General features: G+C 44.4%; 1 protein-coding gene across 1 annotated transcript in view; it reads right to left on the bottom strand.

The window, feature by feature from the left end:
- LOC129135340 (zinc finger protein 85-like) overlaps positions 1–15452 on the bottom strand; it is a 105362-nt gene extending 89910 nt beyond the window's left edge. Inside the window, 1 exon segment of the mRNA XM_063801449.1 lies at positions 15263–15452. Within this exon segment, the coding sequence (XP_063657519.1) occupies positions 15263–15265 (3 nt within the window). The 5' untranslated portion in view covers positions 15266–15452.
- Positions 15453–24276: the final 8824 nt, after the last annotated feature.

Below are 24276 nucleotides of genomic sequence, written 5' to 3'. Positions count from 1 at the left end.
CTTTTCTGGTCTGTAAACAAAGATAAGAGCCTTCATTTTCCAAAGACACACATGTGCAAAAAACAAACAAAAAAACCTAAGAAAAAAGGGCAGGTGCCAGATTAAATGTGATAGTTTATTAGCTACATAAAGATACTTAACAATAAAGAGAAAAACAATTAACTCTATAGTGAAAAAAAGTCAGAGAGCTCTTTAACCAAGCAAATTATTAACATCAACAACACTAGAATAAATTTTTATGATGTGCTGATGCACACAGAAGAACACAACATCACTGCTGAGATACTGCCCCTCAAAAAGTCAATTATAGACTGAATTTAACCATAAAGAAAAATCAGTTTTATGCGAAGGTCAAGATATCTCCCACGTTCTATAATTTTTAGTAATGATTTTAAGTAGTCCTTCTTTAGCATCCTAGAAAGCAGGTATCTCTGAATAATCTTCTCCAGAACTTCCTGGGTAATAAATGCTATCCTGAACAGGCTGGGCGTGGTGGCTCACACCTGTAATCCCAGCACTTTGGGAGGCTGAGGCAGGCGGATCATGATGTCAGGAGATCAAGACCATCCTGGCTAACACAGTGAAACCCCGTCTCTACTAAAAATACAAAAAATTAGCCGGGTGTGGTGGTGGGCGCCTGTAGTCCCAGCTACTTGGGAGGTTGAGGCAGGAGAAAAGCATGAACCCAGGAGGCGGAGCTTGCAGTGAGCTGAGATTGGGCCACTGCACTCTAGCCTGGGCAACAGAGCGAGACTCTGCCTCAAAAAATAAAAATAAATAAATAAATAAATAAATAAATGCCATCCTGTTTAAATAAGCATATTCTTAATCCTGTTCTGCATAGAGCTAATGGAGAACACAGGCGACACCTCAACATTTTATGTTCTCCATCTTTACTAAGGACCCCAGCTTTCCCCCAATAGGAATCTTGAGTATCCACATCTTCCCATGTTCAGCAGCCACAAAAGGAACACTTTTAATATGGCAGATCATAAATTCATGGTAGGAATTCTGCATTGGATATAAGAAGCCATGATGTAGAGAAGGCTCTCATACATAGGATAGAAATATTTTTTAGAGATCCTTGACTATCACAAGAATTTTTAAAAGTATGTGAAACAAAATCATTGGGGAGGGAAAACAGAAGTAGAGAAGTAAAGGTTTGCAAGTACTAAACTCATGGCACTCCAGGAGGCAGAGTGGACACAGCTCTTGATCTGAGACATGTTTAGCTGAAAAGAAGCATTTTTCCTCTTTCTCCTCCTCTAGAAATCCTTTTCAGATAAAATTCTCTGGACAAGTAACACCTGCATCTTGAGAAAAGTCCCTTAAAGGCATCAGCACCACCTGCTTACCTACTAGCCTCACACTCACAGACAGAAGGACCAAGACCAAAAAGTCCACTCATCTTTCTCCTTTATAACAGAAGAGATTCAGGAACAATGAGTTGCTCCACGGAAATAAAAATATATGTTCCTCTTTTACCGTCCACAGGTGCCCTCCCAACAATTTCTACTACAGTAATGAAAATATGAAAATATGGGCAACTGCCCTGTCCCTACCAAACCCAAACAGAACAGGTCCTGAAGCCACCCTTTAGTGCAAATGTGGCACTTAACTCTCAGGAATGTAGCTTGAAGCCTTCATACTTGATTCTGGCCTCACCATAGAGTCATATGAGGCCCTGGAGTTTCACTGTCTTACCACACGTATCTACATGTATCATGATGAAGATACCAAAAGCAACTGCAACAAAAGCAAAAATTGACAAATGGGACCTCTTGGGGTGATCAGACCCAACATCAGGTCGTGGGGGTGACAAAGTCCAGTGGAGTCAAAGGATTGAGAAAAAAGACAGTTTGAGATACAAAGGTGGGACACCAGGCTAGGCGCGGTGGCTCACGCCTGTAATCCCAGCACTTTGGGAGGCTGAGGCGGGCGGATCATGAGGTCAGGAGATCGAGACCACAGTGAAGCCCCATCTCTACTAAAAATACAAAAAAAAAATTAGCTGAGTGTCGTGGCGGGCGCCTGTAGTCCCAGCTACTCGGGAGGCTGAGGCAGGAGAATGGCGTGAACCCGGGACGCGGAGCTTGCAGTGAGCTGAGATCACACCACTGCATTCCAGCCTGGGTGACAGAGCGAGACTCCGTCTCAAAAAAAAAAAAAAAAGATGGAACACCAGGGGGCCATCACCATTATGGAGGCTGTGAAGGCCCTGAGCTCTGGGAGCCCACGGTATTTACTGATAATCCAACAAAGAAACAGGTGGTGAGAACGTGGAGGTCAAAAGAGCAGGCGCATGATCTACAGCTGTGATGGTTTAGCATTATAAGGAACATGTTCTGCTACTTGAGATAATGGGAATAGGAACCTAGGAAAGCTAGAAGCAAGGAGCCAGCAGGTCTAGACACATTCCAGAGGACATTATGCAAGCCCTGCCTCAGTTTCCCTCCCAACACCCAGCTTTTTCCCAACAGGGACCTAATTAAAGAGCTTCTTCACAGCAAAGGAAACTATCAATGGAGTAAACAGACAACATACCAAATAAACAAAAATATTTGCAAACTATGTTCCTGACAAAGGTTTAATACCCAGAATTCATAAAGAAGTTAGGCAGGTTTACAGAAAAAAAAACTTCATTAAAAAGTAGGCAAAAAAACATGAACAGATGCTTTTCAAAAGAAGACAAACATGTGGCTAACAAGCATGTGCAAAAAATGCTCACCACTAATCACTACAGAAATGCCAAAAACAAACTAACAAAAACCACAATGAGACACCATCTCACACCAATCAGAATGGCTGTTGTTAGAAAGTAACAGGCTGGGTGCGGTAACCCCAGCACTTTGGGAGGCCAAGGCAGGCAGATCACTTGAGGTCATGAGTTTGAGAGCAGCCTGGCCAATATGGAGAAATCCTATCTTTACTAAAAATACAAAAATTAGTCAGGCTTGGTGGCGCACATCTGTAGTTCCAGCTACTCCAGAAACTAAGGCATGAGAATCTATTGAATCAAGGAGGTGGAGGTTGCAATGAGCTGAGATCACACCACTGTACTCCAGCCTGGGTGACAGAGTGAGACTGTCTCAAAAACCAAAGTTAGTAACATGCTGGTAAGGTTGCAGAGAAAATGGAATGTTTATACACTGCTGGTGGGAGGGTAAATTAGTTCAACCATTGTGAAAAGCAGTGTGGTGATTCCTCACAGAACTGAAAACAGAATTACTGTTTGACCCAGCAACCTCCAAACTGAGTATATATCCAAAGAAATATAAACTATTCTACCATAAAGACACATGCATATGCATGTTTATTACAACACTGTTTGCAATAACAAAGACATGGGCTGGGCTCAGTGGCTCATGCCAGTAATCCCAGCACTTTGGGAGGCTGAGGCTGGTGGATCACCTGAGGTCAGGAGTTCAAGGCTAGCCTAGCCAATATGGCAAAACACCATCTCTACTAAAAATACAAAATTTAGCCAGGTGTGGTTACATGTGCCTGTAGTCCCAGCTACATAGGAAACTGAGGCAGGAGAATCGTTTGAACCCAGGAGACAGAGTTTGCAGTGAGCTGAGATGGTGCCACTGCGCTCTGGTCTGGGCAACAGAGTGAGACTCCGTCTCAAACAAACAAAAAACAAACACATGGAACAAATCTAATTGCCTATTAATGTAGACTAGATTAAAATAATAAGGTATGGTCAGGTGAGGTGGTTCACACTTGTAATCCTGGCACTTTGGGAGGCTGAGGCAGGTGGATTACCTTAGCTCAACAGTTCAAGACCAGCCTGGGCAACATGACAAAACCCCATCTCTACAAACGATAGAAAAAGAAGTTAACTGGGTATGGTGGTGCATGCTTGTAGTCCCAGTTACTTAGGGGGCTGAAGAGGGTGCCTTGAGCCTGGAAGGTTGAGGCTGAAGTGAGCCAAGATTGCACCACTGCACTTCAGCCTTTGCGACAGAGTGAAACACTGTCTCCAAATAAATAAATTAATTAAATAAAATAGAAGATTTAATAAAAACAAAGTATGGTATATAAACATGATGGAAGATTATGTGGCCAATAAAAAAACAAAAAAAACAAAAACAAAAAAAAACAAGCTGGGCGTGGTGGCTCAGCCTGTAATCCCAGCATTTTGGGAGGCTGAGGCAGGCGGATCACCTGCGGTCAGGAGTTTGAGACCAGCCTGGGCAACATGGTGAAACCCCATCTCTACTAAAAATATAAAATTAGCCATGAGTGGTGGCGCATGCCTGTAATCCCAGCTACTCGGGAGGCTGAGGCAAGAAAATTGCTTGAACCCAGGAGGCGGAGGTTGTGGTGAGCTGAGGTGGCGCCATCACACTCCAGCCTGGGCAACAAGAGTGAAAACTCCATCTCAAAAAATAAATAAATTAAACAAAAACAAGATTAAGTTATTTGCAAGGCCGGGTATGGTGGCTCACGCCTGTAATCCCAGCACTTTGGGAGGCCGAGGCAGGTGGATCACAAGGTCAGGAGATTGAGATCATCCTGGCTAACACTAAAAATTCTCTACTAAAAATACAAAAAATTAGCTAGGCGTGGTGGCAGACGCCTGTAGTCCCAGCTACTCGGGAGGCTGAGGCAGGAGAATGGCATGAACCCGGGAGGCGGAGCTTGCAGTGAGCCGAGATCGCACCACTGCACTCCAGCCTGGGTGACAGAGCGAGACTCTGTCTCAAAAAAAAAAAAAAAAAAAAAAAAAGTTTAAGTTATTTGCAGCAACATAGACGACGCTGGAGACCATTATCCTTAGGAACCTAAAACAGAAACAGAAAACCAAATGCATGTTCTCATTGATAAGAGCTAAATAATAAGAACACATGGACACAAAGAGGAGAACGACAGACACTGAGGCCTAGTTGAGAATAGACAATGAAAGAACAAAAGAAACAGAAAATGTACCTGTTTGGTGTTATGCTTAGTACCTCAGTGACAAAATAATCTACACCAAAACCCCATGACACAATTTTACCTATATAACAAAGCTGCACATGGATCCCTGAACCAAAAAGAAAAGTTGAAAGAAAAAAAAAAATCCATGCGTGGGGAAGAATGCAATGTAAGTGGACGGAGTTGTTTGTTTTACAGATAGTGGCCTAGGTGGGGCTGGACTCTGATTTATTTCTGTGCCCATGCAGTTAAATGAGATTAGGAACAGGAGGCCCAGAACTCTAGGTTGCTGGGGAAAATAGTTTGCTGCTGCAGATTCACTGTCTGGGGGTTGGGATATGCCAGGAGACTTGACACTTTTGTGGCTTTTTGTCAAGAAACACTAAAATCAACAATGCTGTGGTGAAATTCCTGAGGGTGGTGCCTAGTCCTGGGAGTGGTGTGCACATGTCAATGTCTAGTGGGCATGTTTGGGAGTGGGTCGGAATCCTGTGGTGGCAGCTGTGGGAAAAGGGGGTCTGTCATCAGAGCTCCTTTCCTCTAAGTTTTCATCCTCTCTCACCCTGGGAGGAGGCCTGGGATCCCAGGACAATGGGCAGTGTGAAAGCCTGTGTACAGGAGAGCAGAGCCTCCCATTTCCAGATACCAAGAGTTTTATTCCAGGACAGGCCTCTGTGATATCTTTCTTCTGGCACCAAATCTGTAGAGTTAGCTTAATACCAAGCAATTCTTCAACAGCAACTCAATGTCTAACATTTGAATTCTGACACCACCCAGAGTCAGCACAGACCCTGATTCAGGGCTTAGTCTCACAACATTGCCCTCATTGTAGATGCCAGTCACAAACCGCATAGGCCTATCTATGCTTCTGAGCTACTGTTTAAAAACTGGGGACTCCTACAAACTTCCTCAAGTTCAATAATTAGATCAAGCTACTCACAGAACACAGCAAAACACTGTAGTTATGTTTACTAGTTTATTATAAAAAGTAAAACCCAGGAAAAGTCAAATGGAAGAAATGCACATGACAAAGAAAAGAGGTGGGGAACAATGAAGCACATACATAATCTAGGTAAATAGCTGTGATTAATAAAATCCTTCATCCTTTGTGTTCTCTAGAAATAGTTTATGGAAAGAAACACCCTTCCCATTATGACTTAGATGGTGCTCTCTTTTCTTATTTATCACATAGCCAGACACAGACTCTGTCAGAGGTGTATTGAACCAGAGCAACACCATTTGGAATAGAGGCTGAGTAAAAATAAGGCTGAGACCCACTGGGCTGCATTCCAAGATGGTTAGGCATTCTAACTCACAAGGTGAGATAGAAGGTCAGCATAAGATACAGGTCACAAAGACCTGGCTGATAACACAGTTTGCAGTATAGAAGCTGGATAAAACCCACCAAAATTAATATGGTGATGAGAGTGACCTATGGTCATCCTCTTTGCTATACTCCCACCAGTGCTATGATAGTTTATAAATGCCATGGCAACATCTGGAAGTTATCTTATAGCAGTTTAAGAAGGAGAGGCATAGGCCAGATGTGGTGGCTCATGCCTGTAATCTCAGCACTTCGGGAGGCTGAGGTGGGTGGATCACGAGGTCAACAGATTGAGACCATCCTGGCCAACATAGTGAAACCCCGTCCTACTAAAAACACAAAAATTAGCTGGGCATGGTGGCATGTGCATGTAGTCCCAGCTACTTGGGTGGCTGAGGCAGGAGAATCGCTTGAACCCGGGAGGCGGAGGTTGCAGTGAGCTGAGATCATGCCACTGCACTCCAGCCTGGCAAAACAGCGCGACCCTGTCTCAAAAAAAAAAAAAAAAAAAAAAAGGAGAGGCATAAATATTCCACCCCTTGTTTAGCATATAATCAAGAAATAACCATAAAAATGTGCAACCATCAGCCCTCAGGACTGCTCTGCCTATGGAGTAGTCACTCTTTTATTGCTTTACTTTCTTAATTAACTTGCTTTCACTTTATGGACTTGCCCTGAAGTCTTTCTTGAGCGAGATCCAAGAACCCTCTCTTGGGGTCTGGATCAGAACTTCTTTCCAGTAACATCTTTCTGGCAACCACAAAGGGACTGTACTCTGACCCAAAGGAAAATCATCTGTGTGCACCAACTGGCTGACTTTGGGTGAGTGGGGTGCATATACCTGGGTAAACCTCTCAGTAAAATCCATCTCAGCAAGAACTGGTTTGACACTACGGGATATTCATTGCTATTCTCTTTGGATTAATCTGTCTTGCACTCTTTGCTGATGGCTATGGGTGACAGAATTAGGCATCTACAGGACCATGGGACATGGGGATATTTTTCTTCTCCAAAAAGGAAAACTTAAGTGCTAATGGGACTGCTGGAAAAAATCTTTCCTACCAAGAAGCAGCCACCTCAACTTTTTATTATCACTGCAATGGGTAGGTCTTTCTCTGGCCCCCTGAGCTCTTTGCCTTCCCCACCCTGCCACAGGCAATGCTTTTTCTCTCTTTTCCCTTTCCTATCTTTTCTATTACTCAGAGTAACCATCTTGCCCAGAGGCCTCAAGTTGAAACTCCTGATCAGAGGTTGAATTAATGATGACAGGGCCCAACTGGGGCCAAGTTTAAGAGTTGCATTTGATATTGGTTGCTAAGGAGAGTAGCTAATGTCTGTGTTGTCACACATATTTTGCTATGGCCAGAATAGAAAAAGATAATTTTCCTTTGTATTGTGGCTTGGCCCCCAGGGCTGTGGTGCAGCCAGCCACGTCACTAGGGCAACCCAGGGAAAGGAAGCCCAGAAGCCTGGCATGCTGGCAAAAGGGTACAAATTTCTTACCAGAATTCTGGCCTCTCTCTATGTAAACTGATGGAATGAATGGTAAAAAAAATTACTGTTTATCTCCTATGTAAAGTTCTAATTAATTTGGAGATGCATTTGTGAGGTTAGTCTTAAGCTGTAACAAATCTGTTGTACTCTGTGCTATAAATTTGTCTTTCTGTATGGTTCTGTCATTAAGAGGGGTTCCTTAGGATAGAATGCAGGCCTAGGACCCTTTAAGGCTGCTGTTCAGGATGGCCCAGGAAAGTGCTCAGTCATGTCCTTGGACGCTTGACCTTGTGACCACATGATAGTACTTTCTCTTGGTCTCCACCATCATTAATGGTGGCCCAGGTTCAGGGTTCCATTCTCAGCTTAGGGAATGAGTACTTTCTTGTTTGATATTTGGGTGAGCTTTACCATTTGTTGATTCTCTTCCCCTCCAGGAACCACCTTGAATTTTCCTTTTTCAGAACACCTGTGAAGTTACTTTTGGTAAAATTCAAAAGCCAGAGATATTGGCCGTTTGACCTGACTAAAGTCTGGTAATAAGAAATTTAAAAGGACTTTTTAAAAGAGCACTATGGTTAAAAGTCAGCTTAATTAAAAGCAGATATTCAAGCTCTAGCAGCCTGGGACTCCTTGGGAAAAACAGAAGAGACACTATAGACCCTGTTTTGGGAAACACCTCTTTTTCCTTATGAAACCCCAGGAATTGGAAGTGAATAGATCCTTCTCAAAATCTAAGTTTCTCTTCTGTTTTGCATTGCATTATCTGATGTTTTTTACTTTTGGGGGTATCAGGAATTACTTCACATTATAAAAGAACTTTGGCATGTAATAACTGGGTGAGAAATATACTTTTGGAATGGCTAGGGGCAATTATGGGGAAAAACTCAGCTCTTCACATTTGGATCAGAGAAACATACTCTGGACCACTTAGGAAGTATGGAGGTGTCCCCATGTCCCACTGACAAATAAGATTTCCCTTGGGATGAACTGATTCTCTCCTTTTTAGATACAAGATCTGATGTAAAAATGGGAGCCTTAATTTAAGGGGAATCCATTTTGTTGTACATGCTTTCCTGGTCGTGGGCTAGTAATCCAATTAAGAAACTGCCAAAGAAAAACCTTACAACTACTGAATCTTCTGTCTGTGTGTGTGATATAAAAGAACGCTGATTAATTGGTTTAAAAATAATAAGAGCTTAAATCAAATATTTTGTCAGAAAAGTAAAAAGTGCAATGCCTTTTAGTTCATGTGACAAGTAATCTTTTTGAAATAAAAACAGTTTTAAAGATCATTGGGAAAATTAAAATGTCTTCAAAATATAAACCATTTGATCTAAATTATATAGGTCAGATATTAGATTTGCCAAATACTTTAAGGTCATAAATTGGTTCTTTGACTTTTAAAAATTGTTCAATTTACCTATCTTGAAGCCAGTAGATTCCAAATAAGGCCTTGGGACATATGGAATTAGCCATGCCCCCTAAATATACAAAGGTTATAAAGAAAAGAGATTTTATATAAGAAAAGATGTTGTATAGTAGATTATTATCCTAAAATAAAATGACTGGTTATTTAAAAAGATGGATGTTTAGGACAAATCAGAGAGTCCAAACATATTATAGATGGTCTGTATAAGTCATGAAATAATTCACTAAAGGAAATTTATGCAAGAAGTGTTGTACAATTTAAAGGTTACTAGGCCTCTTAAAGACTTCTCAAAATGCCACTATCACTGTTCACTGTACAACTTGCCTGCTTTACGGCTAGGTAAGGCCTGGGACACATCAAGTTAGCCACACCCCCTAACTATTAATACACTGGAGTCAGACCTTATATCAACTTGTGTCTGTGTCCTGGACTCCACGCCTAGTACGTAATTAAAATCCTTTACTTACCAAGGGTTTCATCAAAAGTAAAAGTTGCTAAGAGTTAACATTGTAACATGTAACTTTGACTACTAAAAAACAGTTTTACATGCAAGGTATGCAGAGAAAGTGAAATGTGTTTTTGATAAAAGATTATAAGAAGACATGGAAATGTGGACTTTTTTGCCTGGATTAAAAGGTTAAAGGATTGTTTTAAATTAGAATAAAACTGAAGGTTTAAACAAATTGTGAAAGATTTGCTAAAATTTAATTGCAAAAGAGATTCTGTGTGTGAACATATAAAGTTAAATGGGTATTATTCAGTTTTTCTATAAATTGAACATTGAGATAAAAACAACAGGTTTCTCTTAAAGCACTGATCTACTCTTAAACAACAAGGACTTTGTAAAGAGTTATAAAAGGTTTATAAGAATATTACCTTATGGTCAAATACTAAAATTGGATAGGTTTGTCTATAAAGATTAAGAATTGGGTTTGACATTAATAATACACAAATATAATAGTAAAATTTGGCTCATTTAGTATAAAAAATCACATAGAAAACATGTCAAATGTGAAATCATGTTTGACTATTTTTGGACTGTTTTTGTAAATATGTTATTGGTATGTGTTCCAAAATTATGGGAAACTCCTGTAATTCTAATGACTAAGTGTATATCATTAATAATCACAATTGTTACATAAAATTATTTTATGCCACAGAGCTAACCAAATTTCCTTGTCGATCATGTTTTTTTTTTTTTTGCTGAGACTGCCCTAAGACTTTCCCATGCAGACAATCATCTTGTGTTGATCCTCTTCAAAAGATGATTTATAGTTAACTTAAGACTTTGACAGATGTTCTCAAATGCAAGTTTGTTGTAACTTTAGAAATTGTGACATTAGAATACAGAAAAAACTTTCAGTATTCATGGAGAACTGAAATGTTCATGACTATCAAACAGAATAGGAATTAACTGAATGGACTGAACTAATAGAAGACTGAAGTTATATTTTTTGACTTTGCATAAAATGTCACTGATCCTTTGTTTTGTTTTTCAGGGTCAAGAAGACTCTGACTAGTTAGGCAAAAATATCATCACCCCCGTTCAGCATGAAGTAGTTACAGAAAATGAATCTTCATCCCTCTACAACTCTTAGGATTAAGTGTGCCCATGTTAAAAAGAAGGGGGAGATGTCAGAGGCATATGGAACCAGAGCAAATCTATTTTGAATAGGGGCTGGATAAAATAGGGCTGAGACTGACTGGGCTGCATTCCTGGATGGTTAGGCATTCTAAGTAACAGGACAGGATAGAAGGTCAGTAAAAGATACAAGTCTTAAAGACCTTGCGGATAAAACAGGTTGCAGTAAAGAAGTCAAATAAAACCCACCAAAACCAAGATGTGACGAGAGTGACCTCTGGTCACCCTCACTGCTACACTCTTACCAGTGTCATAACAGTTTACAAATGCCATGGAAACATCAGAAGTTACTGTATAGGGTCTAAAATTGGGAGGCATAAATAATCCACCCCTTGTTTAGCATATAATCAAGAAATAAGCATAAAAATGTCCAACCAGCAGCCCTTGGTGCTGCCCTGCCTATGGAGTAAGCCATTATTTTATTCCTTTACTTTCTTAATAAACTTCCTTTTACTTTACTGTGTGGACTCACCCTGAATATTTTCTTGAGCGAAATCAAGAACCCTCTTGTGGGGCTTGAATTGGGACCTTGTTCTAGTAAGAACTCTGCACATTTTCTTCTTTTTCCCATTAAAAGATTCAGCTGAATTTGTCTTCAGTGGTCTAAATAAAATTTTTCACAGGCCCCAGAACTTTAAACTATTCTCAGTCTGAGTCAACATAAAATCTCATTTTATGTCTCTTCTAAGAACATGCTGATTTCATGGTAAAACATTCTCTGATTTAAAATCTGACTTTTCACCCTTCATTTGCCATTCCTCTCCTGCCTTCTTTCTAATCTTGTTTGCTGCTCCCTAGGAAAGAAAGCCCTTGTTGGCCTAAACTATGCAATCCTTAAAATTTTTATAGTTGGTACTTTTTCCTGTTGCAATACTCCTTTGGAATTCAATTTTTTTTCTTTTTTTTACATAAACCTAACTTTGTTTGATATTCCAAAGCCTAGAAACTGCCTCAAAACAATAACAACTTTATCATCAGTAAGACCCTCTCAGTCCCCTTTCATCTTAACCTTAACTGCATTTGCCTGTGGGTCCCCAGCTTTCCAGGGCTCTGTCAGCAGAAAGGCTTCTTCCATGGCTGGGGTGAGCAGACTGGACATCTGCAGGGGACATCCCCCATAAATAAACTAGCTGGTCCTTTAATAACCTCCTTTTGTAGGCTCAATATTAGCCTTAGCTCTGAGACACTGGGCTCAAGCTTTAATTTCCATGTTAGAGTTACTCACTTGGTTTTTTGAAACTACGTGTTTGAAAAATCCAGCAAAATTACTCAAACACAGTGTTCATATAAGGGAAGGAAATTTTAAGGTACTTACATTTTATACCTCAATAAGAAAAGCAAAAGTATCTACTCCTTTATGAAAATATATCTATTATTGTATTGTTTTCATTAAAAATCATGTAGTAAACAATTAGTCATATGGGAACACTTCTAGGTGGTACCAAGTTTCATCTCATAAAATGTAGCATGAAACTCAGAAATCAAGATAACAGGATGTGAACACAGATATTCACTGTCAAAAATCCTATCCTGCAGATAGAGGAACTGATGTTTTCATGAATCTATGTTTACTCACCAATTATCTACCACATTTTCTTATGGACATGTATTCATTTTCTACAGCCAAAATAGAATAGAGATTTTCCCTATTCTTTTCCTCGGTAGCTAGCATTCTAAAAGCTGAGCCTTGAAATTCTGTTTGAATTCACCTAGCCATAAAAAACAAACACACCTGAGAAACCTTTTAAACTCACTCTGGGAAAGAAAAAGGTAAATGAGAATTTTTAACAAATGGAATATATAATTAAGCATTAATTTCTTTTTCTAAAACCCATCTCTTTTATGCCCTTTGTAAATATTTTCCTGCTGGCCGGGCGTGGTGGCTCACACCTGTTATCCCAGCACTTTGGGAGGCCAAGGAGGGCAGATCATCTGAGGTCAGGAGTTTGAGACCAGCCTGGCCAGCTGAGGCAGGAAAATCACTTGAACCCAGGAGGTGGAGGTTGCAGTGAGCCGAGATCGTACCACTGCACTCCAGCCTGGGCAACAAGAGTGAAACTGTCTCAAAAAAAAAAAAAAAATTTCCTACCTTTCAAGCCCTACTAATATAATGCAATTTACAGCTAAAAAACTGAGGTCAAAATAAGTGAACAAATCTCTTCAAGGTGACAAATCCAGAAGTGGCAATGATGGTTAAATAACAGATGTGTGTGACTCATGTTTCAAGTCAGGCTATTCAGTCACTTGAGAGATTCTTCCACCCACTCCTGCTCACTTATGTGCTCAAGAAGCACCCATTCAGGAGACACTGCAGTATTTCTCGGTGGCTGCTCCAGAGGCATTTTACTTTGCAAGTTCTTACACCATCTCAGTTAACCTTGCTGATGGCTATGGGTGACAGAATTAGGCATCTACAAGACCATAGGACATGGGGGTCTTTTTTCTTCTCCAAAAGGGAAAACTTAAGTGCTAATGGAACTGCTGGAAAAAATCCTGACTGCTGGAGTCAGGTTTTTTGTGTTTTTTGTTTGTTTGCTTGATTTTTTTTTTCTTTTTTGGTCTTTTGGGATACTATTTTTTCTGTCACAATTTTCTTTTCTTTTTAACACTATTTTTTCTTTCACTACATTTATTTCATTATATTTCTGCCCCCTTAGACAATCCAGGAGGCAGATGTTATTTCTGTGTTTTCCCCTCAGTACCAGCATCTGATTACCTTTTCAAAGTAAGAGTACACTAGAAGCTTCCTCTCTGCCCCAGGGATCCACTTGCTCCCTTGAGAGGATACACTCCAGACCTCAGGTCGTCCTATGGAAGAAAATAAACCAGAAGCTGATATTCACTAGGCACTTTAGCTGACATAACCATGGTGGATATCTTGGTTGATCCCCAGACAGCACTGAAACCCACGACCAGAAAAAAACTAAAGGGTGGCTGAGGACACATCACCTCATAAAGGTTTCAAAGGAATACCTTGACCCAAAAACATTCTGACAAGATCTTTGTACCTAGAGAAGATACAAGGAGAAGAGGCACAGAGAGATTTTACAATACAGTGTCAGGGGATTATTCTTTGCTTTCTTCTCATGGGAAAGTTACAAACAGGTAACAAACCTTTTAAAAAGCGTCATTTAAAGCTTTGTCAAAAAATAATTAATTAAAATATGGTATACAAAAGTACACTAAAAGACAAACAGGTGATAACGTGAATTAGGGAGGAAAAGCTGGCATTAGGGAATGCCAGGAGGAACTGGAAGTTTAATATCTTACTGCAAGCCAGAGTGAGGCTGGAGATATGGGGGACGGGAGGTTAGATTTAAGACAGTGCTTGGGACACAGTTGAAAAATGCACCAGAAAATCAGTTCCCCATGGAGTGTGAAAATAATTAAGCGGCGGGAAATTAGACTGAGGTGTCTCTAGACCCTGGATTCCTACTTTTAAAAAAATCTCGCTGGGCGCGGTGGCTCACGCCTGTAATCCCAGCACTTTGGGGAGGCCGTGGAGGGCAGATCACCTGAGGTCGGGAGTTCGAGACCAGCCTGACCAACATGCAGAAACCCGTCTCTACTAAAACCACAAAATTAGCCGGGCGTGGTGGCGCATGCCTGTAATCCCAGCTACCTGGGAGGCTGAGGCATTGGATCGCTTGAACCCGGGAGGCAGAGGTTACGGTGAGCCAAGATCGCCCCATTGCACTCCAGCTTGGGCAACAAGAGCGAAACTCCATCTTAAAAAAAAAAAAAATCTAACTGAGGTGCATTTTTAGTAAATTACTACATTGAGAGAAACAAAATTCATCCTTAACCAACTATAAACTGCCAATTAACATCTAATTACATAACCAGGAAATTTTCACCTTTATTTTACAAATTAAGAAACTATGTATCTGAACCTAACCAATTACTGAATTTGGTTTTCTTCATCATGCTGTTTATAAAAGTCTTTACTTCAAGCCCCGCCCATAAACCATAAATTACAAACCACAGCTGGGTGCTCCACAATTTTTGAATCACGCTTTGATTAAATGCTTTAGTGTTTTAACGGTGACTCCCATACATTTTCAACAGAAGAGGAACTGGAACCCCACGGACCAAAGCTCTTCCCATTCATAAACCCGCACCCCGAGTCAGGATTCTCCCCCGTGGACCCTCCAGTGGTCCCTGCACAATCCGGGAGAGACGCGCCGCTGAGGGTCCAGAGCTGCCCTGAGAGGACTCCAGGTCAGGGCCCAGTCACTGCGCAGGGAAAAGACAGGACGCCCGGGGTCCCGCAGTCAGCGCAGCCGCCATCTTATGGCTGAAGGGGACTGAGGCCGAGCTGAGCAAGAACTCCGGGCGCAGATTGTAGAGTTGACTGCGGGGAGGCCTAAGTCCCACCACAGCCACTTCCCACCGCTTGCAACCCGCCCCTTCCCCTCTCTCGGGATGTCGGACCCGGCACTCTCACCATTTCTAGGCTTCCGGGGGACCTGGCGTCTTAGCTGTGGATCTCTCAATACCTGCAGGTCACAGGGCCACAGAGGCTGGGCCTCTGCGAGCAGAGGACACAGGGCAGTGAAGGCGAGACCTGCAGCTCCAGCTGCAGCGAGAGACAAAGGCCCCGCCACATCCCCGAAGCCGTCCTGTCCGCTCCAGCTGCAGGCCTGATTGGACGGTTCCCCACCCAGCGTCGCTGATTGGATAACGTTTAAAACCCCACCTTCTCGTGCCCTGAGTGACAGAAGATGTGATCAGACGCTGGGCTGAGTGAAGAAAGGGTGACAGCCTAGGCTGCAGCCTTCTCAGGCAGGGCTTCCTCCCAGAGCTGAGCCAGGCACAGCCCAGAGGGAATTTGCCTTTAAACTTGTGTGTAAAGTCATATGCATTTATAAATAATATATGGCTCTTCACAAAGGAAAAAATATAATTTTATAATAACAATTATTTTAAAATTTCAGATTTTATGACCTTCCTGGCTTCTTTCTGGTCTTTGAGCAGGCAGGCTGAGATTTTAGAAGGAGGTAATCCTCTGAAATAAAATGTGAGCCATATGTGAATTTTAAGTTTTCTAGTAGCCAAACTTGAAAAAGAAACAAGAACAGGTTGAATTGATTGTAACAATTTAATTAACCCAATATATCAAAAAAATTTTCATTTTAATGTGTGAGAAATATGTAATTATTAATAAAGTATATAAATATTTGGAACTAAATCTTTGAAACTAACTGTGTATTTTACCTTTCTAGCATCGCACTTCAGACCAGGCGCCACACATGGCCAATAACTGCCACATTGAAGTGCAGCTCTGATGTCAGCGGTGTGAAGGGCCCAAGCAAACCTTTTCTGCCAGAGGTGAAGGAAGAGCCTCTCCCTACCAACATCTCTCTTCCGTTCCGGGGGTGGAACAGATAGTGGCCAAAGAAAGAGGAGACGGCAGCAGGAATAAAATAATTACAAGTAAAGCACTGCTGGATGAGATCACAGGCGTGCGCCACCATGCTCGGCTAATTTTTTGTATTTTTAGTAGACACGGGGTTTCACCATGTTGGCCAGGCTGGTCCTGAACTCCTGACCTCAGGTGATCTGCCCGCTTTGGCCTCCCAAAGTGTTGGGATTACAGGCGTGAGCCACTGCACCCAGCCTCAAAATGTTTTTTCTTTTTTTTTTTAATTTTAAAAAATGATGGGAACATGTCAAAGGGAGCCAGCCTGAAAGAACTCCCAATGGTCCATCCTGGAACAATGTAAGCATTCAAATGAATAATTAGAGCACTGACCTATAAAATAAATCAAGTCAAATAAATAAATACCCATGCATTTACACTGATACACAAAAAACTTTAAATAAATAAAAAGGAAAAAAGGATAGGGAAATTTTTTTTTACAGAATTCCAAATACTAATCAACATAGATAAAATGCTAAAGAAACCATCACAAAACCACCAGTTATTATTGTATCCAAGGTTAACTGAGGAGTGTAAAAACTGTAAATAACACTTAAAAAATAAGCATTGTATTTGCGTAGCACCAAAGTATCTGACTAAATTGTACCCTTCAGTTTTAAAGCAACCTATCACTATTAAAAGCAACAATTATGACTCTCTGTTACTGGATTTATAATATGTAGATGTAAAACTGTAAAAGCACCACAAAAGATCAACGAATAAAATAGAATTGCCCAGGCACGGTGGCTCACGCCTGCAATCCCAGCACTTTGGGAGTCCGAGGTGGGTGGATCAAGAGGTCAGGAGTCCGAGACCATCCTGGCTAACAAGGTGAAACCCTGTCTCTACCAAAAATACAAAAACTTACCTGGGTGTGATGCCGCATGCCTGTATTCCCAGCTACTCGGGGGGCCGAGGCAGGAGAATCGTTTGAACCCGGGAGGCGGAGGTTACAGTGAGCCGAGATCGCGCCACTGCACTCCAGCCTGGCCACAGAGGGAGACTCTGTCTCAAAAAAAAAAAAAAAAAAAAAAAAAAAGAGCTGCCTGGGCAACATAATAAGACCCCATCTCTACAAAAAAAAAAAAAAAAAAAAAAAAAAAATTAATTAGCCACTGTAGTGGTGTGTACGTGAAGTCCCATTTACCAAGGAGGCTGAGAGCTAAGAATTTTGAGGTTTGATTGAGCTGCACTCTGGCCAGGATGACAGAGCTGTCTACAAATATACACACACATGTGTAAAATATAACACTTTTTTAAAAAGCTTGCAAGTTCTTTTATGATCCCGTGTCTGTGCATTACTGTAATAATATGGATTAGAAGCAGAATAACTGTATCCAATACGGAGTTTGAGAGAAAACAGAAATATATCATCTGTACTTCAGGTGTCCTGATAAGGATCAGCGGAGGGTTCTGCCCTCTGACTTTATCTCTACTAAACGCATGAGAGGCAGAGTTTTTTTGTTTTGTTTTTTGTTTGTTTGTTTGTTTTGAGACGGAGTCTCGCTCTCTCACCCACGCTGGAGTGCAGTGGCACAATCTCAGCTCACTGCAAGCTCCGCCTCCCGGGTTCACGCCATTCTCCTGCCTCAGCCTCCGGAGTAGCTGGGACTACAGGCGCCCGCCATAACGCCCGGCTACTTTTTTGTCTTTTTAGTAGAGACGGGGTTTCACCATGTTGTCCAGGCTGGTCTCTAACTGCTGACCTCGTTATCCGCCTGCTTTGGCGTCCCAAAGTGTTGGGATTACAGGCGTGAGCCACCGCACTCGGCGAGGCAGAGTTTTTAACATAATTTTTTTTTTTTCTTTTTTATTGATCATTCTTGGGTGTTTCTCGCAGAGGGGGATTTGGCAGGGTCACAGGACAATAGTGGAGGGAAGGTCAGCAGATAAACAAGTGAACAAAGTTCTCTGGTTTTCCTAGGCAGAGGACCCTGCGGCCTTCCGCAGTGTTTGTGTCCCTGGGTACTTGAGATTAAGGAGTGGTGATGACTCTTAACGAACATGCTGCCTTCAAGCATCTGTTTAACAAAGCACATCTTGCACCGCCCTTAATCCATTCAACCCTGAGTGGATACAGCACATGTTTTAGAGAGCACAGGGTTGGGGGTAAGGTCACAGATCGACAGGATCCCAAGGCAGAAGAATTTTTCTTAGTACAGAACAAAATGAAAAGTCTCCCATGTCTACCTCTTTCTACACAGACAGAGCAACCATCTGATTTCTCAATCTTTTCCCCACCTTTCCCCCCTTTCTATTCCACAAAACCGCCATTGTCTTCATGGCCCGTTCTCAATGAGCTGTTGAGTACACCTCCCAGATGGGGTGGTGGCCGGGCAGAGGAGCTCCTCACTTCCCAGTAGGGGCGGCCGGGCAGAAGCGCCCCTCACCTCCCGGACGGGGCGGCTGGTCGGGCGGGGGGCTGACCCCCCCCACCTCCCTCCCGGACGGGGCGGCTGGCCGGGCGGGGGGCTGACCCCCCACCTCCCTCCCGGACAGGGCGGCTGGCCGGGCAGAGGGGCTCCTCACTTCCCGGTAGGGGCGGCCGGGCAGAGGCGCCCCTCACCTCCCGGACAGGGTGGCTGGCCGGGCGGGGGGCTGATCCCCCCACCTCCCTCCCGGACGGGGCGGCTGGCCGGGCGGGGGGCTGACCCCCCACCTCCCTCCCGGACGGGGCGGCTGGCCGGGCGGGGGGCTGACCCCCCCACCTCCCTCCCGGACGGGGCGGCTGGCCGGGCGGGGGGCTGACCCCCCCACCTCCCTCCCGGACGGGGCGGCTGGCCGGGCGGGGGGCTGACCCCCCCACCTCCCTCCCGGACGGGGCGGCTGGCCGGGCGGGGGGCTGACCCCCCCACCTCCCTCCCGGACGGGGCGGCTGGCCGGGCAGAGGGGCTCCTCACTTCCCAGAAGGGGCGGCCGGGCAGAGGCGCCCCTCACCTCCCGGATGGGGCGGCTGGCCAGGCGGGGGGCTAACCCCCCCACCTCCCTCCCGGACGGGGCAGCTGGCCGGGCCGGGGGCTGACCCCCCCACCTCCCTCCCAGACAGAGCAGCTGGCCGGGCAGAGGGGCTCCTCACTTCCCAGAAGGGGCAGCCGGGCAGAGGCGCCCCTCACCTCCCAGATGGGGCGGCTGGCCAGGCGGGGGGCTAACCCCCCCACCTCCCTCCCGGACGGGGCGGCTGGCCGGGCCGGGGGCTGACCCCCCCACCTCCCTCCCAGACAGAGCGGCTGGCCGGGCAGAGGGGCTCCTCACTTCCCAGTAGGGGCGGCCGGGCAGAGGCGCCCCCACCACCTCCTGGACAGGGCGGCTGGCCAGGCAGGGGGCTGATCCCCCCACCTCCCTCCCGGACGGGGCGGCTGGCCAGGCGGGGGGCTGATCCCCCCACCTCCCTCCCGGACGGGGCGGCTGGCCGGGCAGAGGGGCTCCTCACTTCCCAGTAGGGGCGGCCGGGCAGAGGCACCCCTCGCCTCCCGGATGGGGCGGCTGGCCAGGCGGGGGGCTGACCCCCCCACCTCCCTCCCGGACGGGGCGGCTGGCCGGGCAGAGGGGCTCCTCACTTCCCAGTAGGGGCGGCCGGGCAGAGGTGCCCCTCACCTCCCGGACGGGGCGGCTGGCCGGGCGGGGGGCTGACCCCCCCACCTCCCTCCCAGACGAGGAGGGAGGACGCTCCTCACTTCTCAGACGGGGTGGCTGCCGGGCGGAGGGGCTCCTCACTTCTCAGACGGGGCGGTTGCCAGGCAGAGGGTCTCCTCACTTCTCAGACAGGGCGGCCGGGCAGAGACACTCCTCACATCCCGGACGGGGCGGCAGGGCAGAGGTGCTCCCCACATCTCAGACGATGGGCGGCTGGGCAGAGACGCTCCTCCCTTCCCAGATGTGATGGCGGCCGGGAAGAGGCGCTCCTCACTTCCTAGATGGGATGGCGGCCGGGCAGAGACGCTCCTCACTTTCCAGACTGGGCAGCCAGGCAGAGGGGCTCCTCACATCCCAGACGATGGGCAGTCAGGCGGAGACGCTCCTCACTTCCCAGACGGGGTGGCTGCCAGGCAGAGGCTGCAATCTCGGCACTTAGGGAGGCCAAGGCAGGCGGCTGGGAGGTGGTTGTAGCGAGCCGAGATCACGCCACTGCACTCCAGCCTGGGCGCCATTGAGCACTGAGTTAACGAGACTTGGTCTGCAATCCCGGCACCTCGGGAGGCCGAGGCTGGCGGATCACTCGCGGTTAGGAGCTGGAGACCAGCCCAGCCGACACATCGAAACCCCGTCTCCACCAAAAAAATACGAAAACCAGTCAGGCGTGGCGGCGCACGCCTGCAATCGCAGGCACTCGGCAGGCTGAGGCAGGAGAATCGGGCAGGGAGGTTGCAGTGAGCTGAGATGGCAGCAGTACCGTCCAGCTTCGGCTCGGCATCAGAGGGAGACCGTGGAAAGAGGGGAGAGGGGAGAGGGGAGAGGGGGGAGGGGGGAGGGGAGAGGAGAGAGGGGAGAGGGAGCTCGATCTCGGCTCACTGCAACCTCCGCCTCCCAGGTTCAAGCGATTCTCCTGCTTCAGCCTCCAAAGTAGCTGGAACTATGGGCGCGCGCCACCACGCCCAGCTAATTTTTTTTGTATTTTTAGTAGAGACGGGGGTTTCACAATGTTGGCCAGGATGGTCTCGATCTCTTGACCTCGTGATCTGCCTGCCTCGGCCTCCCAAAGTGCTGGGATTACAGGCGTGAGCCACCGCGCCCGGCCAACATAAATGATTTTAACACAAGCAATATTCTGTAATATTAACGGACATAGAGGTTTTGTACTGATTATGATTTTTGAAATTTTTATGCCCTGGTAGACCAGATAGATCATCTCTGTCAACATCATTTTGTTAATAGCATTTTCAACCTATTCTGCTTCCATCCTCTCTTTTATTTTAAAAAGACATAGATGCTAGAAAACACCATTTCTGCTGAAGGCAGAAAAAGCAAACATAAATTTCAGTATTTACAAGTCACATTTATGAATTTGTTTTCTAATTAGGGAGTTACAACTTCAACTTTCAAAGAAAATGGTATAGGCAGCTGGGCACAGTGGCTCACGCCTGTAATCCCAACACTTCGGGAGGCTGAGGCGGGTGGATCACCTGAGGTCAGGAGTTCAAGACTAGCCTGACCAATATGGAGAAACCCGGTCTACTAAAAATACAAAATTAGCCGCACGTGGTGGCGCATTCCTGTAATCCCAGCTACTCAGGAGGCCGAGGCAAGAGAATCGCTTGAACCTGGGAGGTGGAGGTTGTGGTGAGCCGAGATCGCGCCACTGCACTCCAGCCTGGGCAACAAGAGCAAAAACTTCATCTCAAAAAAAAAAAAAAAAAAAAAAAATGGTAAGGGGCAAACATAAAGAACATTTTTATTATAAAAAATTATCCGCCGGGGGCGGTGGCTCACGCCTGTAATCCCAGTACTTTGGGAGGCCGAGGCAGGTAGATCACGAGGTCAGGAGATCAAGACCATCCTGGCTAACACTAAATTATAAATTATAAAACACGCCTCTACTAAAAATACAAAAAATTAGCCGGGCGCCGTGGCAGGCGCCTGTAGTCCCAGCTACTTGGGAGGCTGAGGCAGGAGAATGGCGTGAACCCAGGAGGCGGAGCTTGCAGTGAGCTGAGATCGAGCCACTTCACTCTAGCCTGGGTGACAGAGCGAAACTCTGTCTCAAAAAAAAAAAAAAAATTAAAAAAACTATCCAGTCTCTATATTTTGCAAATTATTTTTCTCTCATCACTAAGCAATTTCACCTAAACTAATATACAACCAATTTTATAAGTTTAGCTTTTTTAAATAAAATAAAATAATAAAACTGAATTAATTTAAGACAACATGAAAAATTATAATACATATTACAAGCCCCCATTCAGGTAAAGTATTAACAATGAAGATTTGATAAATGGCAAATGTCACATTTTCAGATAGTTTTGTGATAACCAGAAAAAAATGTATCTATTAGCAATTTTCATAACGAAATAAGAAAAAATGACACTTGAAATATTATAAAGTATTTAAATTATCTCATGTATTAAGATATCATAAATTCAATAAATTATAAAATATTATAAATATACTAGAGGTTCTCCAAACTGAAAAATAAGAAGCAAAATAATTTATCATTAAAAATTGGCTTTTTTTGTTTTAAAAATAAAGTTTAAGGCTGATCTTATGCAGAACACAACTGGACCCCTACCTATATTAACACAATTAAAATTTGACACGAGATTTGGGTGGGGATACAGAGTCAAACGATATCATTCTGCCCCTGGCCCCTCCCAAACCTCATGCCCTTCTCACATTTCAAAACACAATCATCCCTTCACATCAGTCCCCCAAATTCTTAACCAATTTCAGCATTAACTCAAAAGTCCAGTTTAAAGTCTTGTCTGAGACAAGGCAAGCCTCTTCCACCTATGAGTCTGTAAAATCAAAAACAAGTTAGTTACTTTCAAGATACAATGGATGTGCAGGCATTGGGTAAATATTCCTCTTCCAAAAGGGAGAATTTGCCAAAGCAAAAGGGCTCTGGGTCTATCAAACTCCAAAACCCAGCAGGGCAGTCATTAAATCTTAAAGTTCCAAAATAATCTCCTTTGACTTGGCATCTCACATCTAGGCCACTTTGATGCAAGGGGTGAGCTCCCAAGGTCTTAGGCAGCTCCACCCCTGTGGCTCTGCAGAGTACAGCCCCTGCAGCTGCTTTCACAAGCTGGCATTGAGTGCCTATGGCTTTTCCATCCAACTCACATAAACTTACTTAACCTTAATCACTTTCTAAAATTGCTGTTCTCTGCCAGGCACGGTGGCTCACACCTGTAATCCCAGCACTTTGGGAGGCTGAGGCAGGCAGATCACGAGGTCAGGAGATCAAGACCATCCTGGCCAACATGGTGAAACCCCATCTCTACTAAAATACAAAAAAAAAAAAAAAAAAAGAATCACATTGCAGGTTAGGGCTTACCCTATACATTTTGATAAAAACTGAATTCAGTCTAAATCAAGGCAAAAGAACCATATAGAGGTAATATTTTTATATCTCATTGGAATTAAGTTAATATAAACATGAAGCAGATTATAATAAGATCTATGTTATAAGGCCTAGAGAAAATAAGAAAGTAGCTGGGTGCAGTGGCTCATGCCTGTAATCCCAGCACTTTGGAAGGCCAAGGTGGGCAGATCATGAGGTCAGGAGTTCAAGACCAGCCTGGCCAACATGGTGAAACCCCCTCTCTATTAAAAATAAAAAAAATTAGCTGGGCGTGGTGGCAGGTGCCTGTATTCTCAGCTACTCAGGAGGCTGAGACAGAAGAATCATTTGAACCCGGGAGACAGAGGTTTCAGTGAGCCAAGATCAAGCCACTGCACTCCAGTCTGGATGACAGGGCAAGACTCCGTCTCAAAAAAAAAAAAAAAAAAAAAAAAAAGAAAGTAACTGCAAAAACATAAACAATCACTATAGAAATTTAAATATTATATGGGGAGTATCTAATATAAAAGAAAGCAGTAAAGGAAGAATAAAAATATGCTGGGCAACACCTATAATCCCAGCACTTTGGGAGGCTGAGGTGGGTGGATCACCTGAGGTCAGGAGTTCAAGACTAGCCTGACCAACATGGAGAAACCCCGTCTACTAAAAATACAAAATTAGCCGCACGTGGTGGCGCATTCCTGTAATCCCAGCTACTCAGGAGGCCGAGGCAAGAGAATCGCTTGAACCTGGGAGGTGGAGGTTGTGGTGAGCCGAGATCGCGCCACTGCACTCCAGCCTGGGCAACAAGAGCAAAAACTTCATCTCAAAAAAAAAAAAAAAAGGTAAGGGGCAAACATAAAGAACATTTTTATTATAAAAAATTATCCGCCGGGGGCGGTGGCTCACGCCTGTAATCCCAGCACTTTGGGAGGCCGAGGCAGGTAGATCACGAGGTCAGGAGATCGAGACCATCCTGGCTAACACTAAATTATAAATTATAAACCACGCCTCTACTAAAAATACAAAAAATTAGCCGGGC

This window comes from Pan troglodytes, chromosome 20 (assembly GCF_028858775.2).
Source record: "Pan troglodytes isolate AG18354 chromosome 20, NHGRI_mPanTro3-v2.0_pri, whole genome shotgun sequence".
In the NCBI taxonomy this organism is placed as follows: domain Eukaryota; kingdom Metazoa; phylum Chordata; class Mammalia; order Primates; family Hominidae; genus Pan; species Pan troglodytes.
The sequence above is the reverse complement of the archived record's forward strand: the minus strand, read 5'-3'. Positions and strand labels throughout refer to the sequence as shown.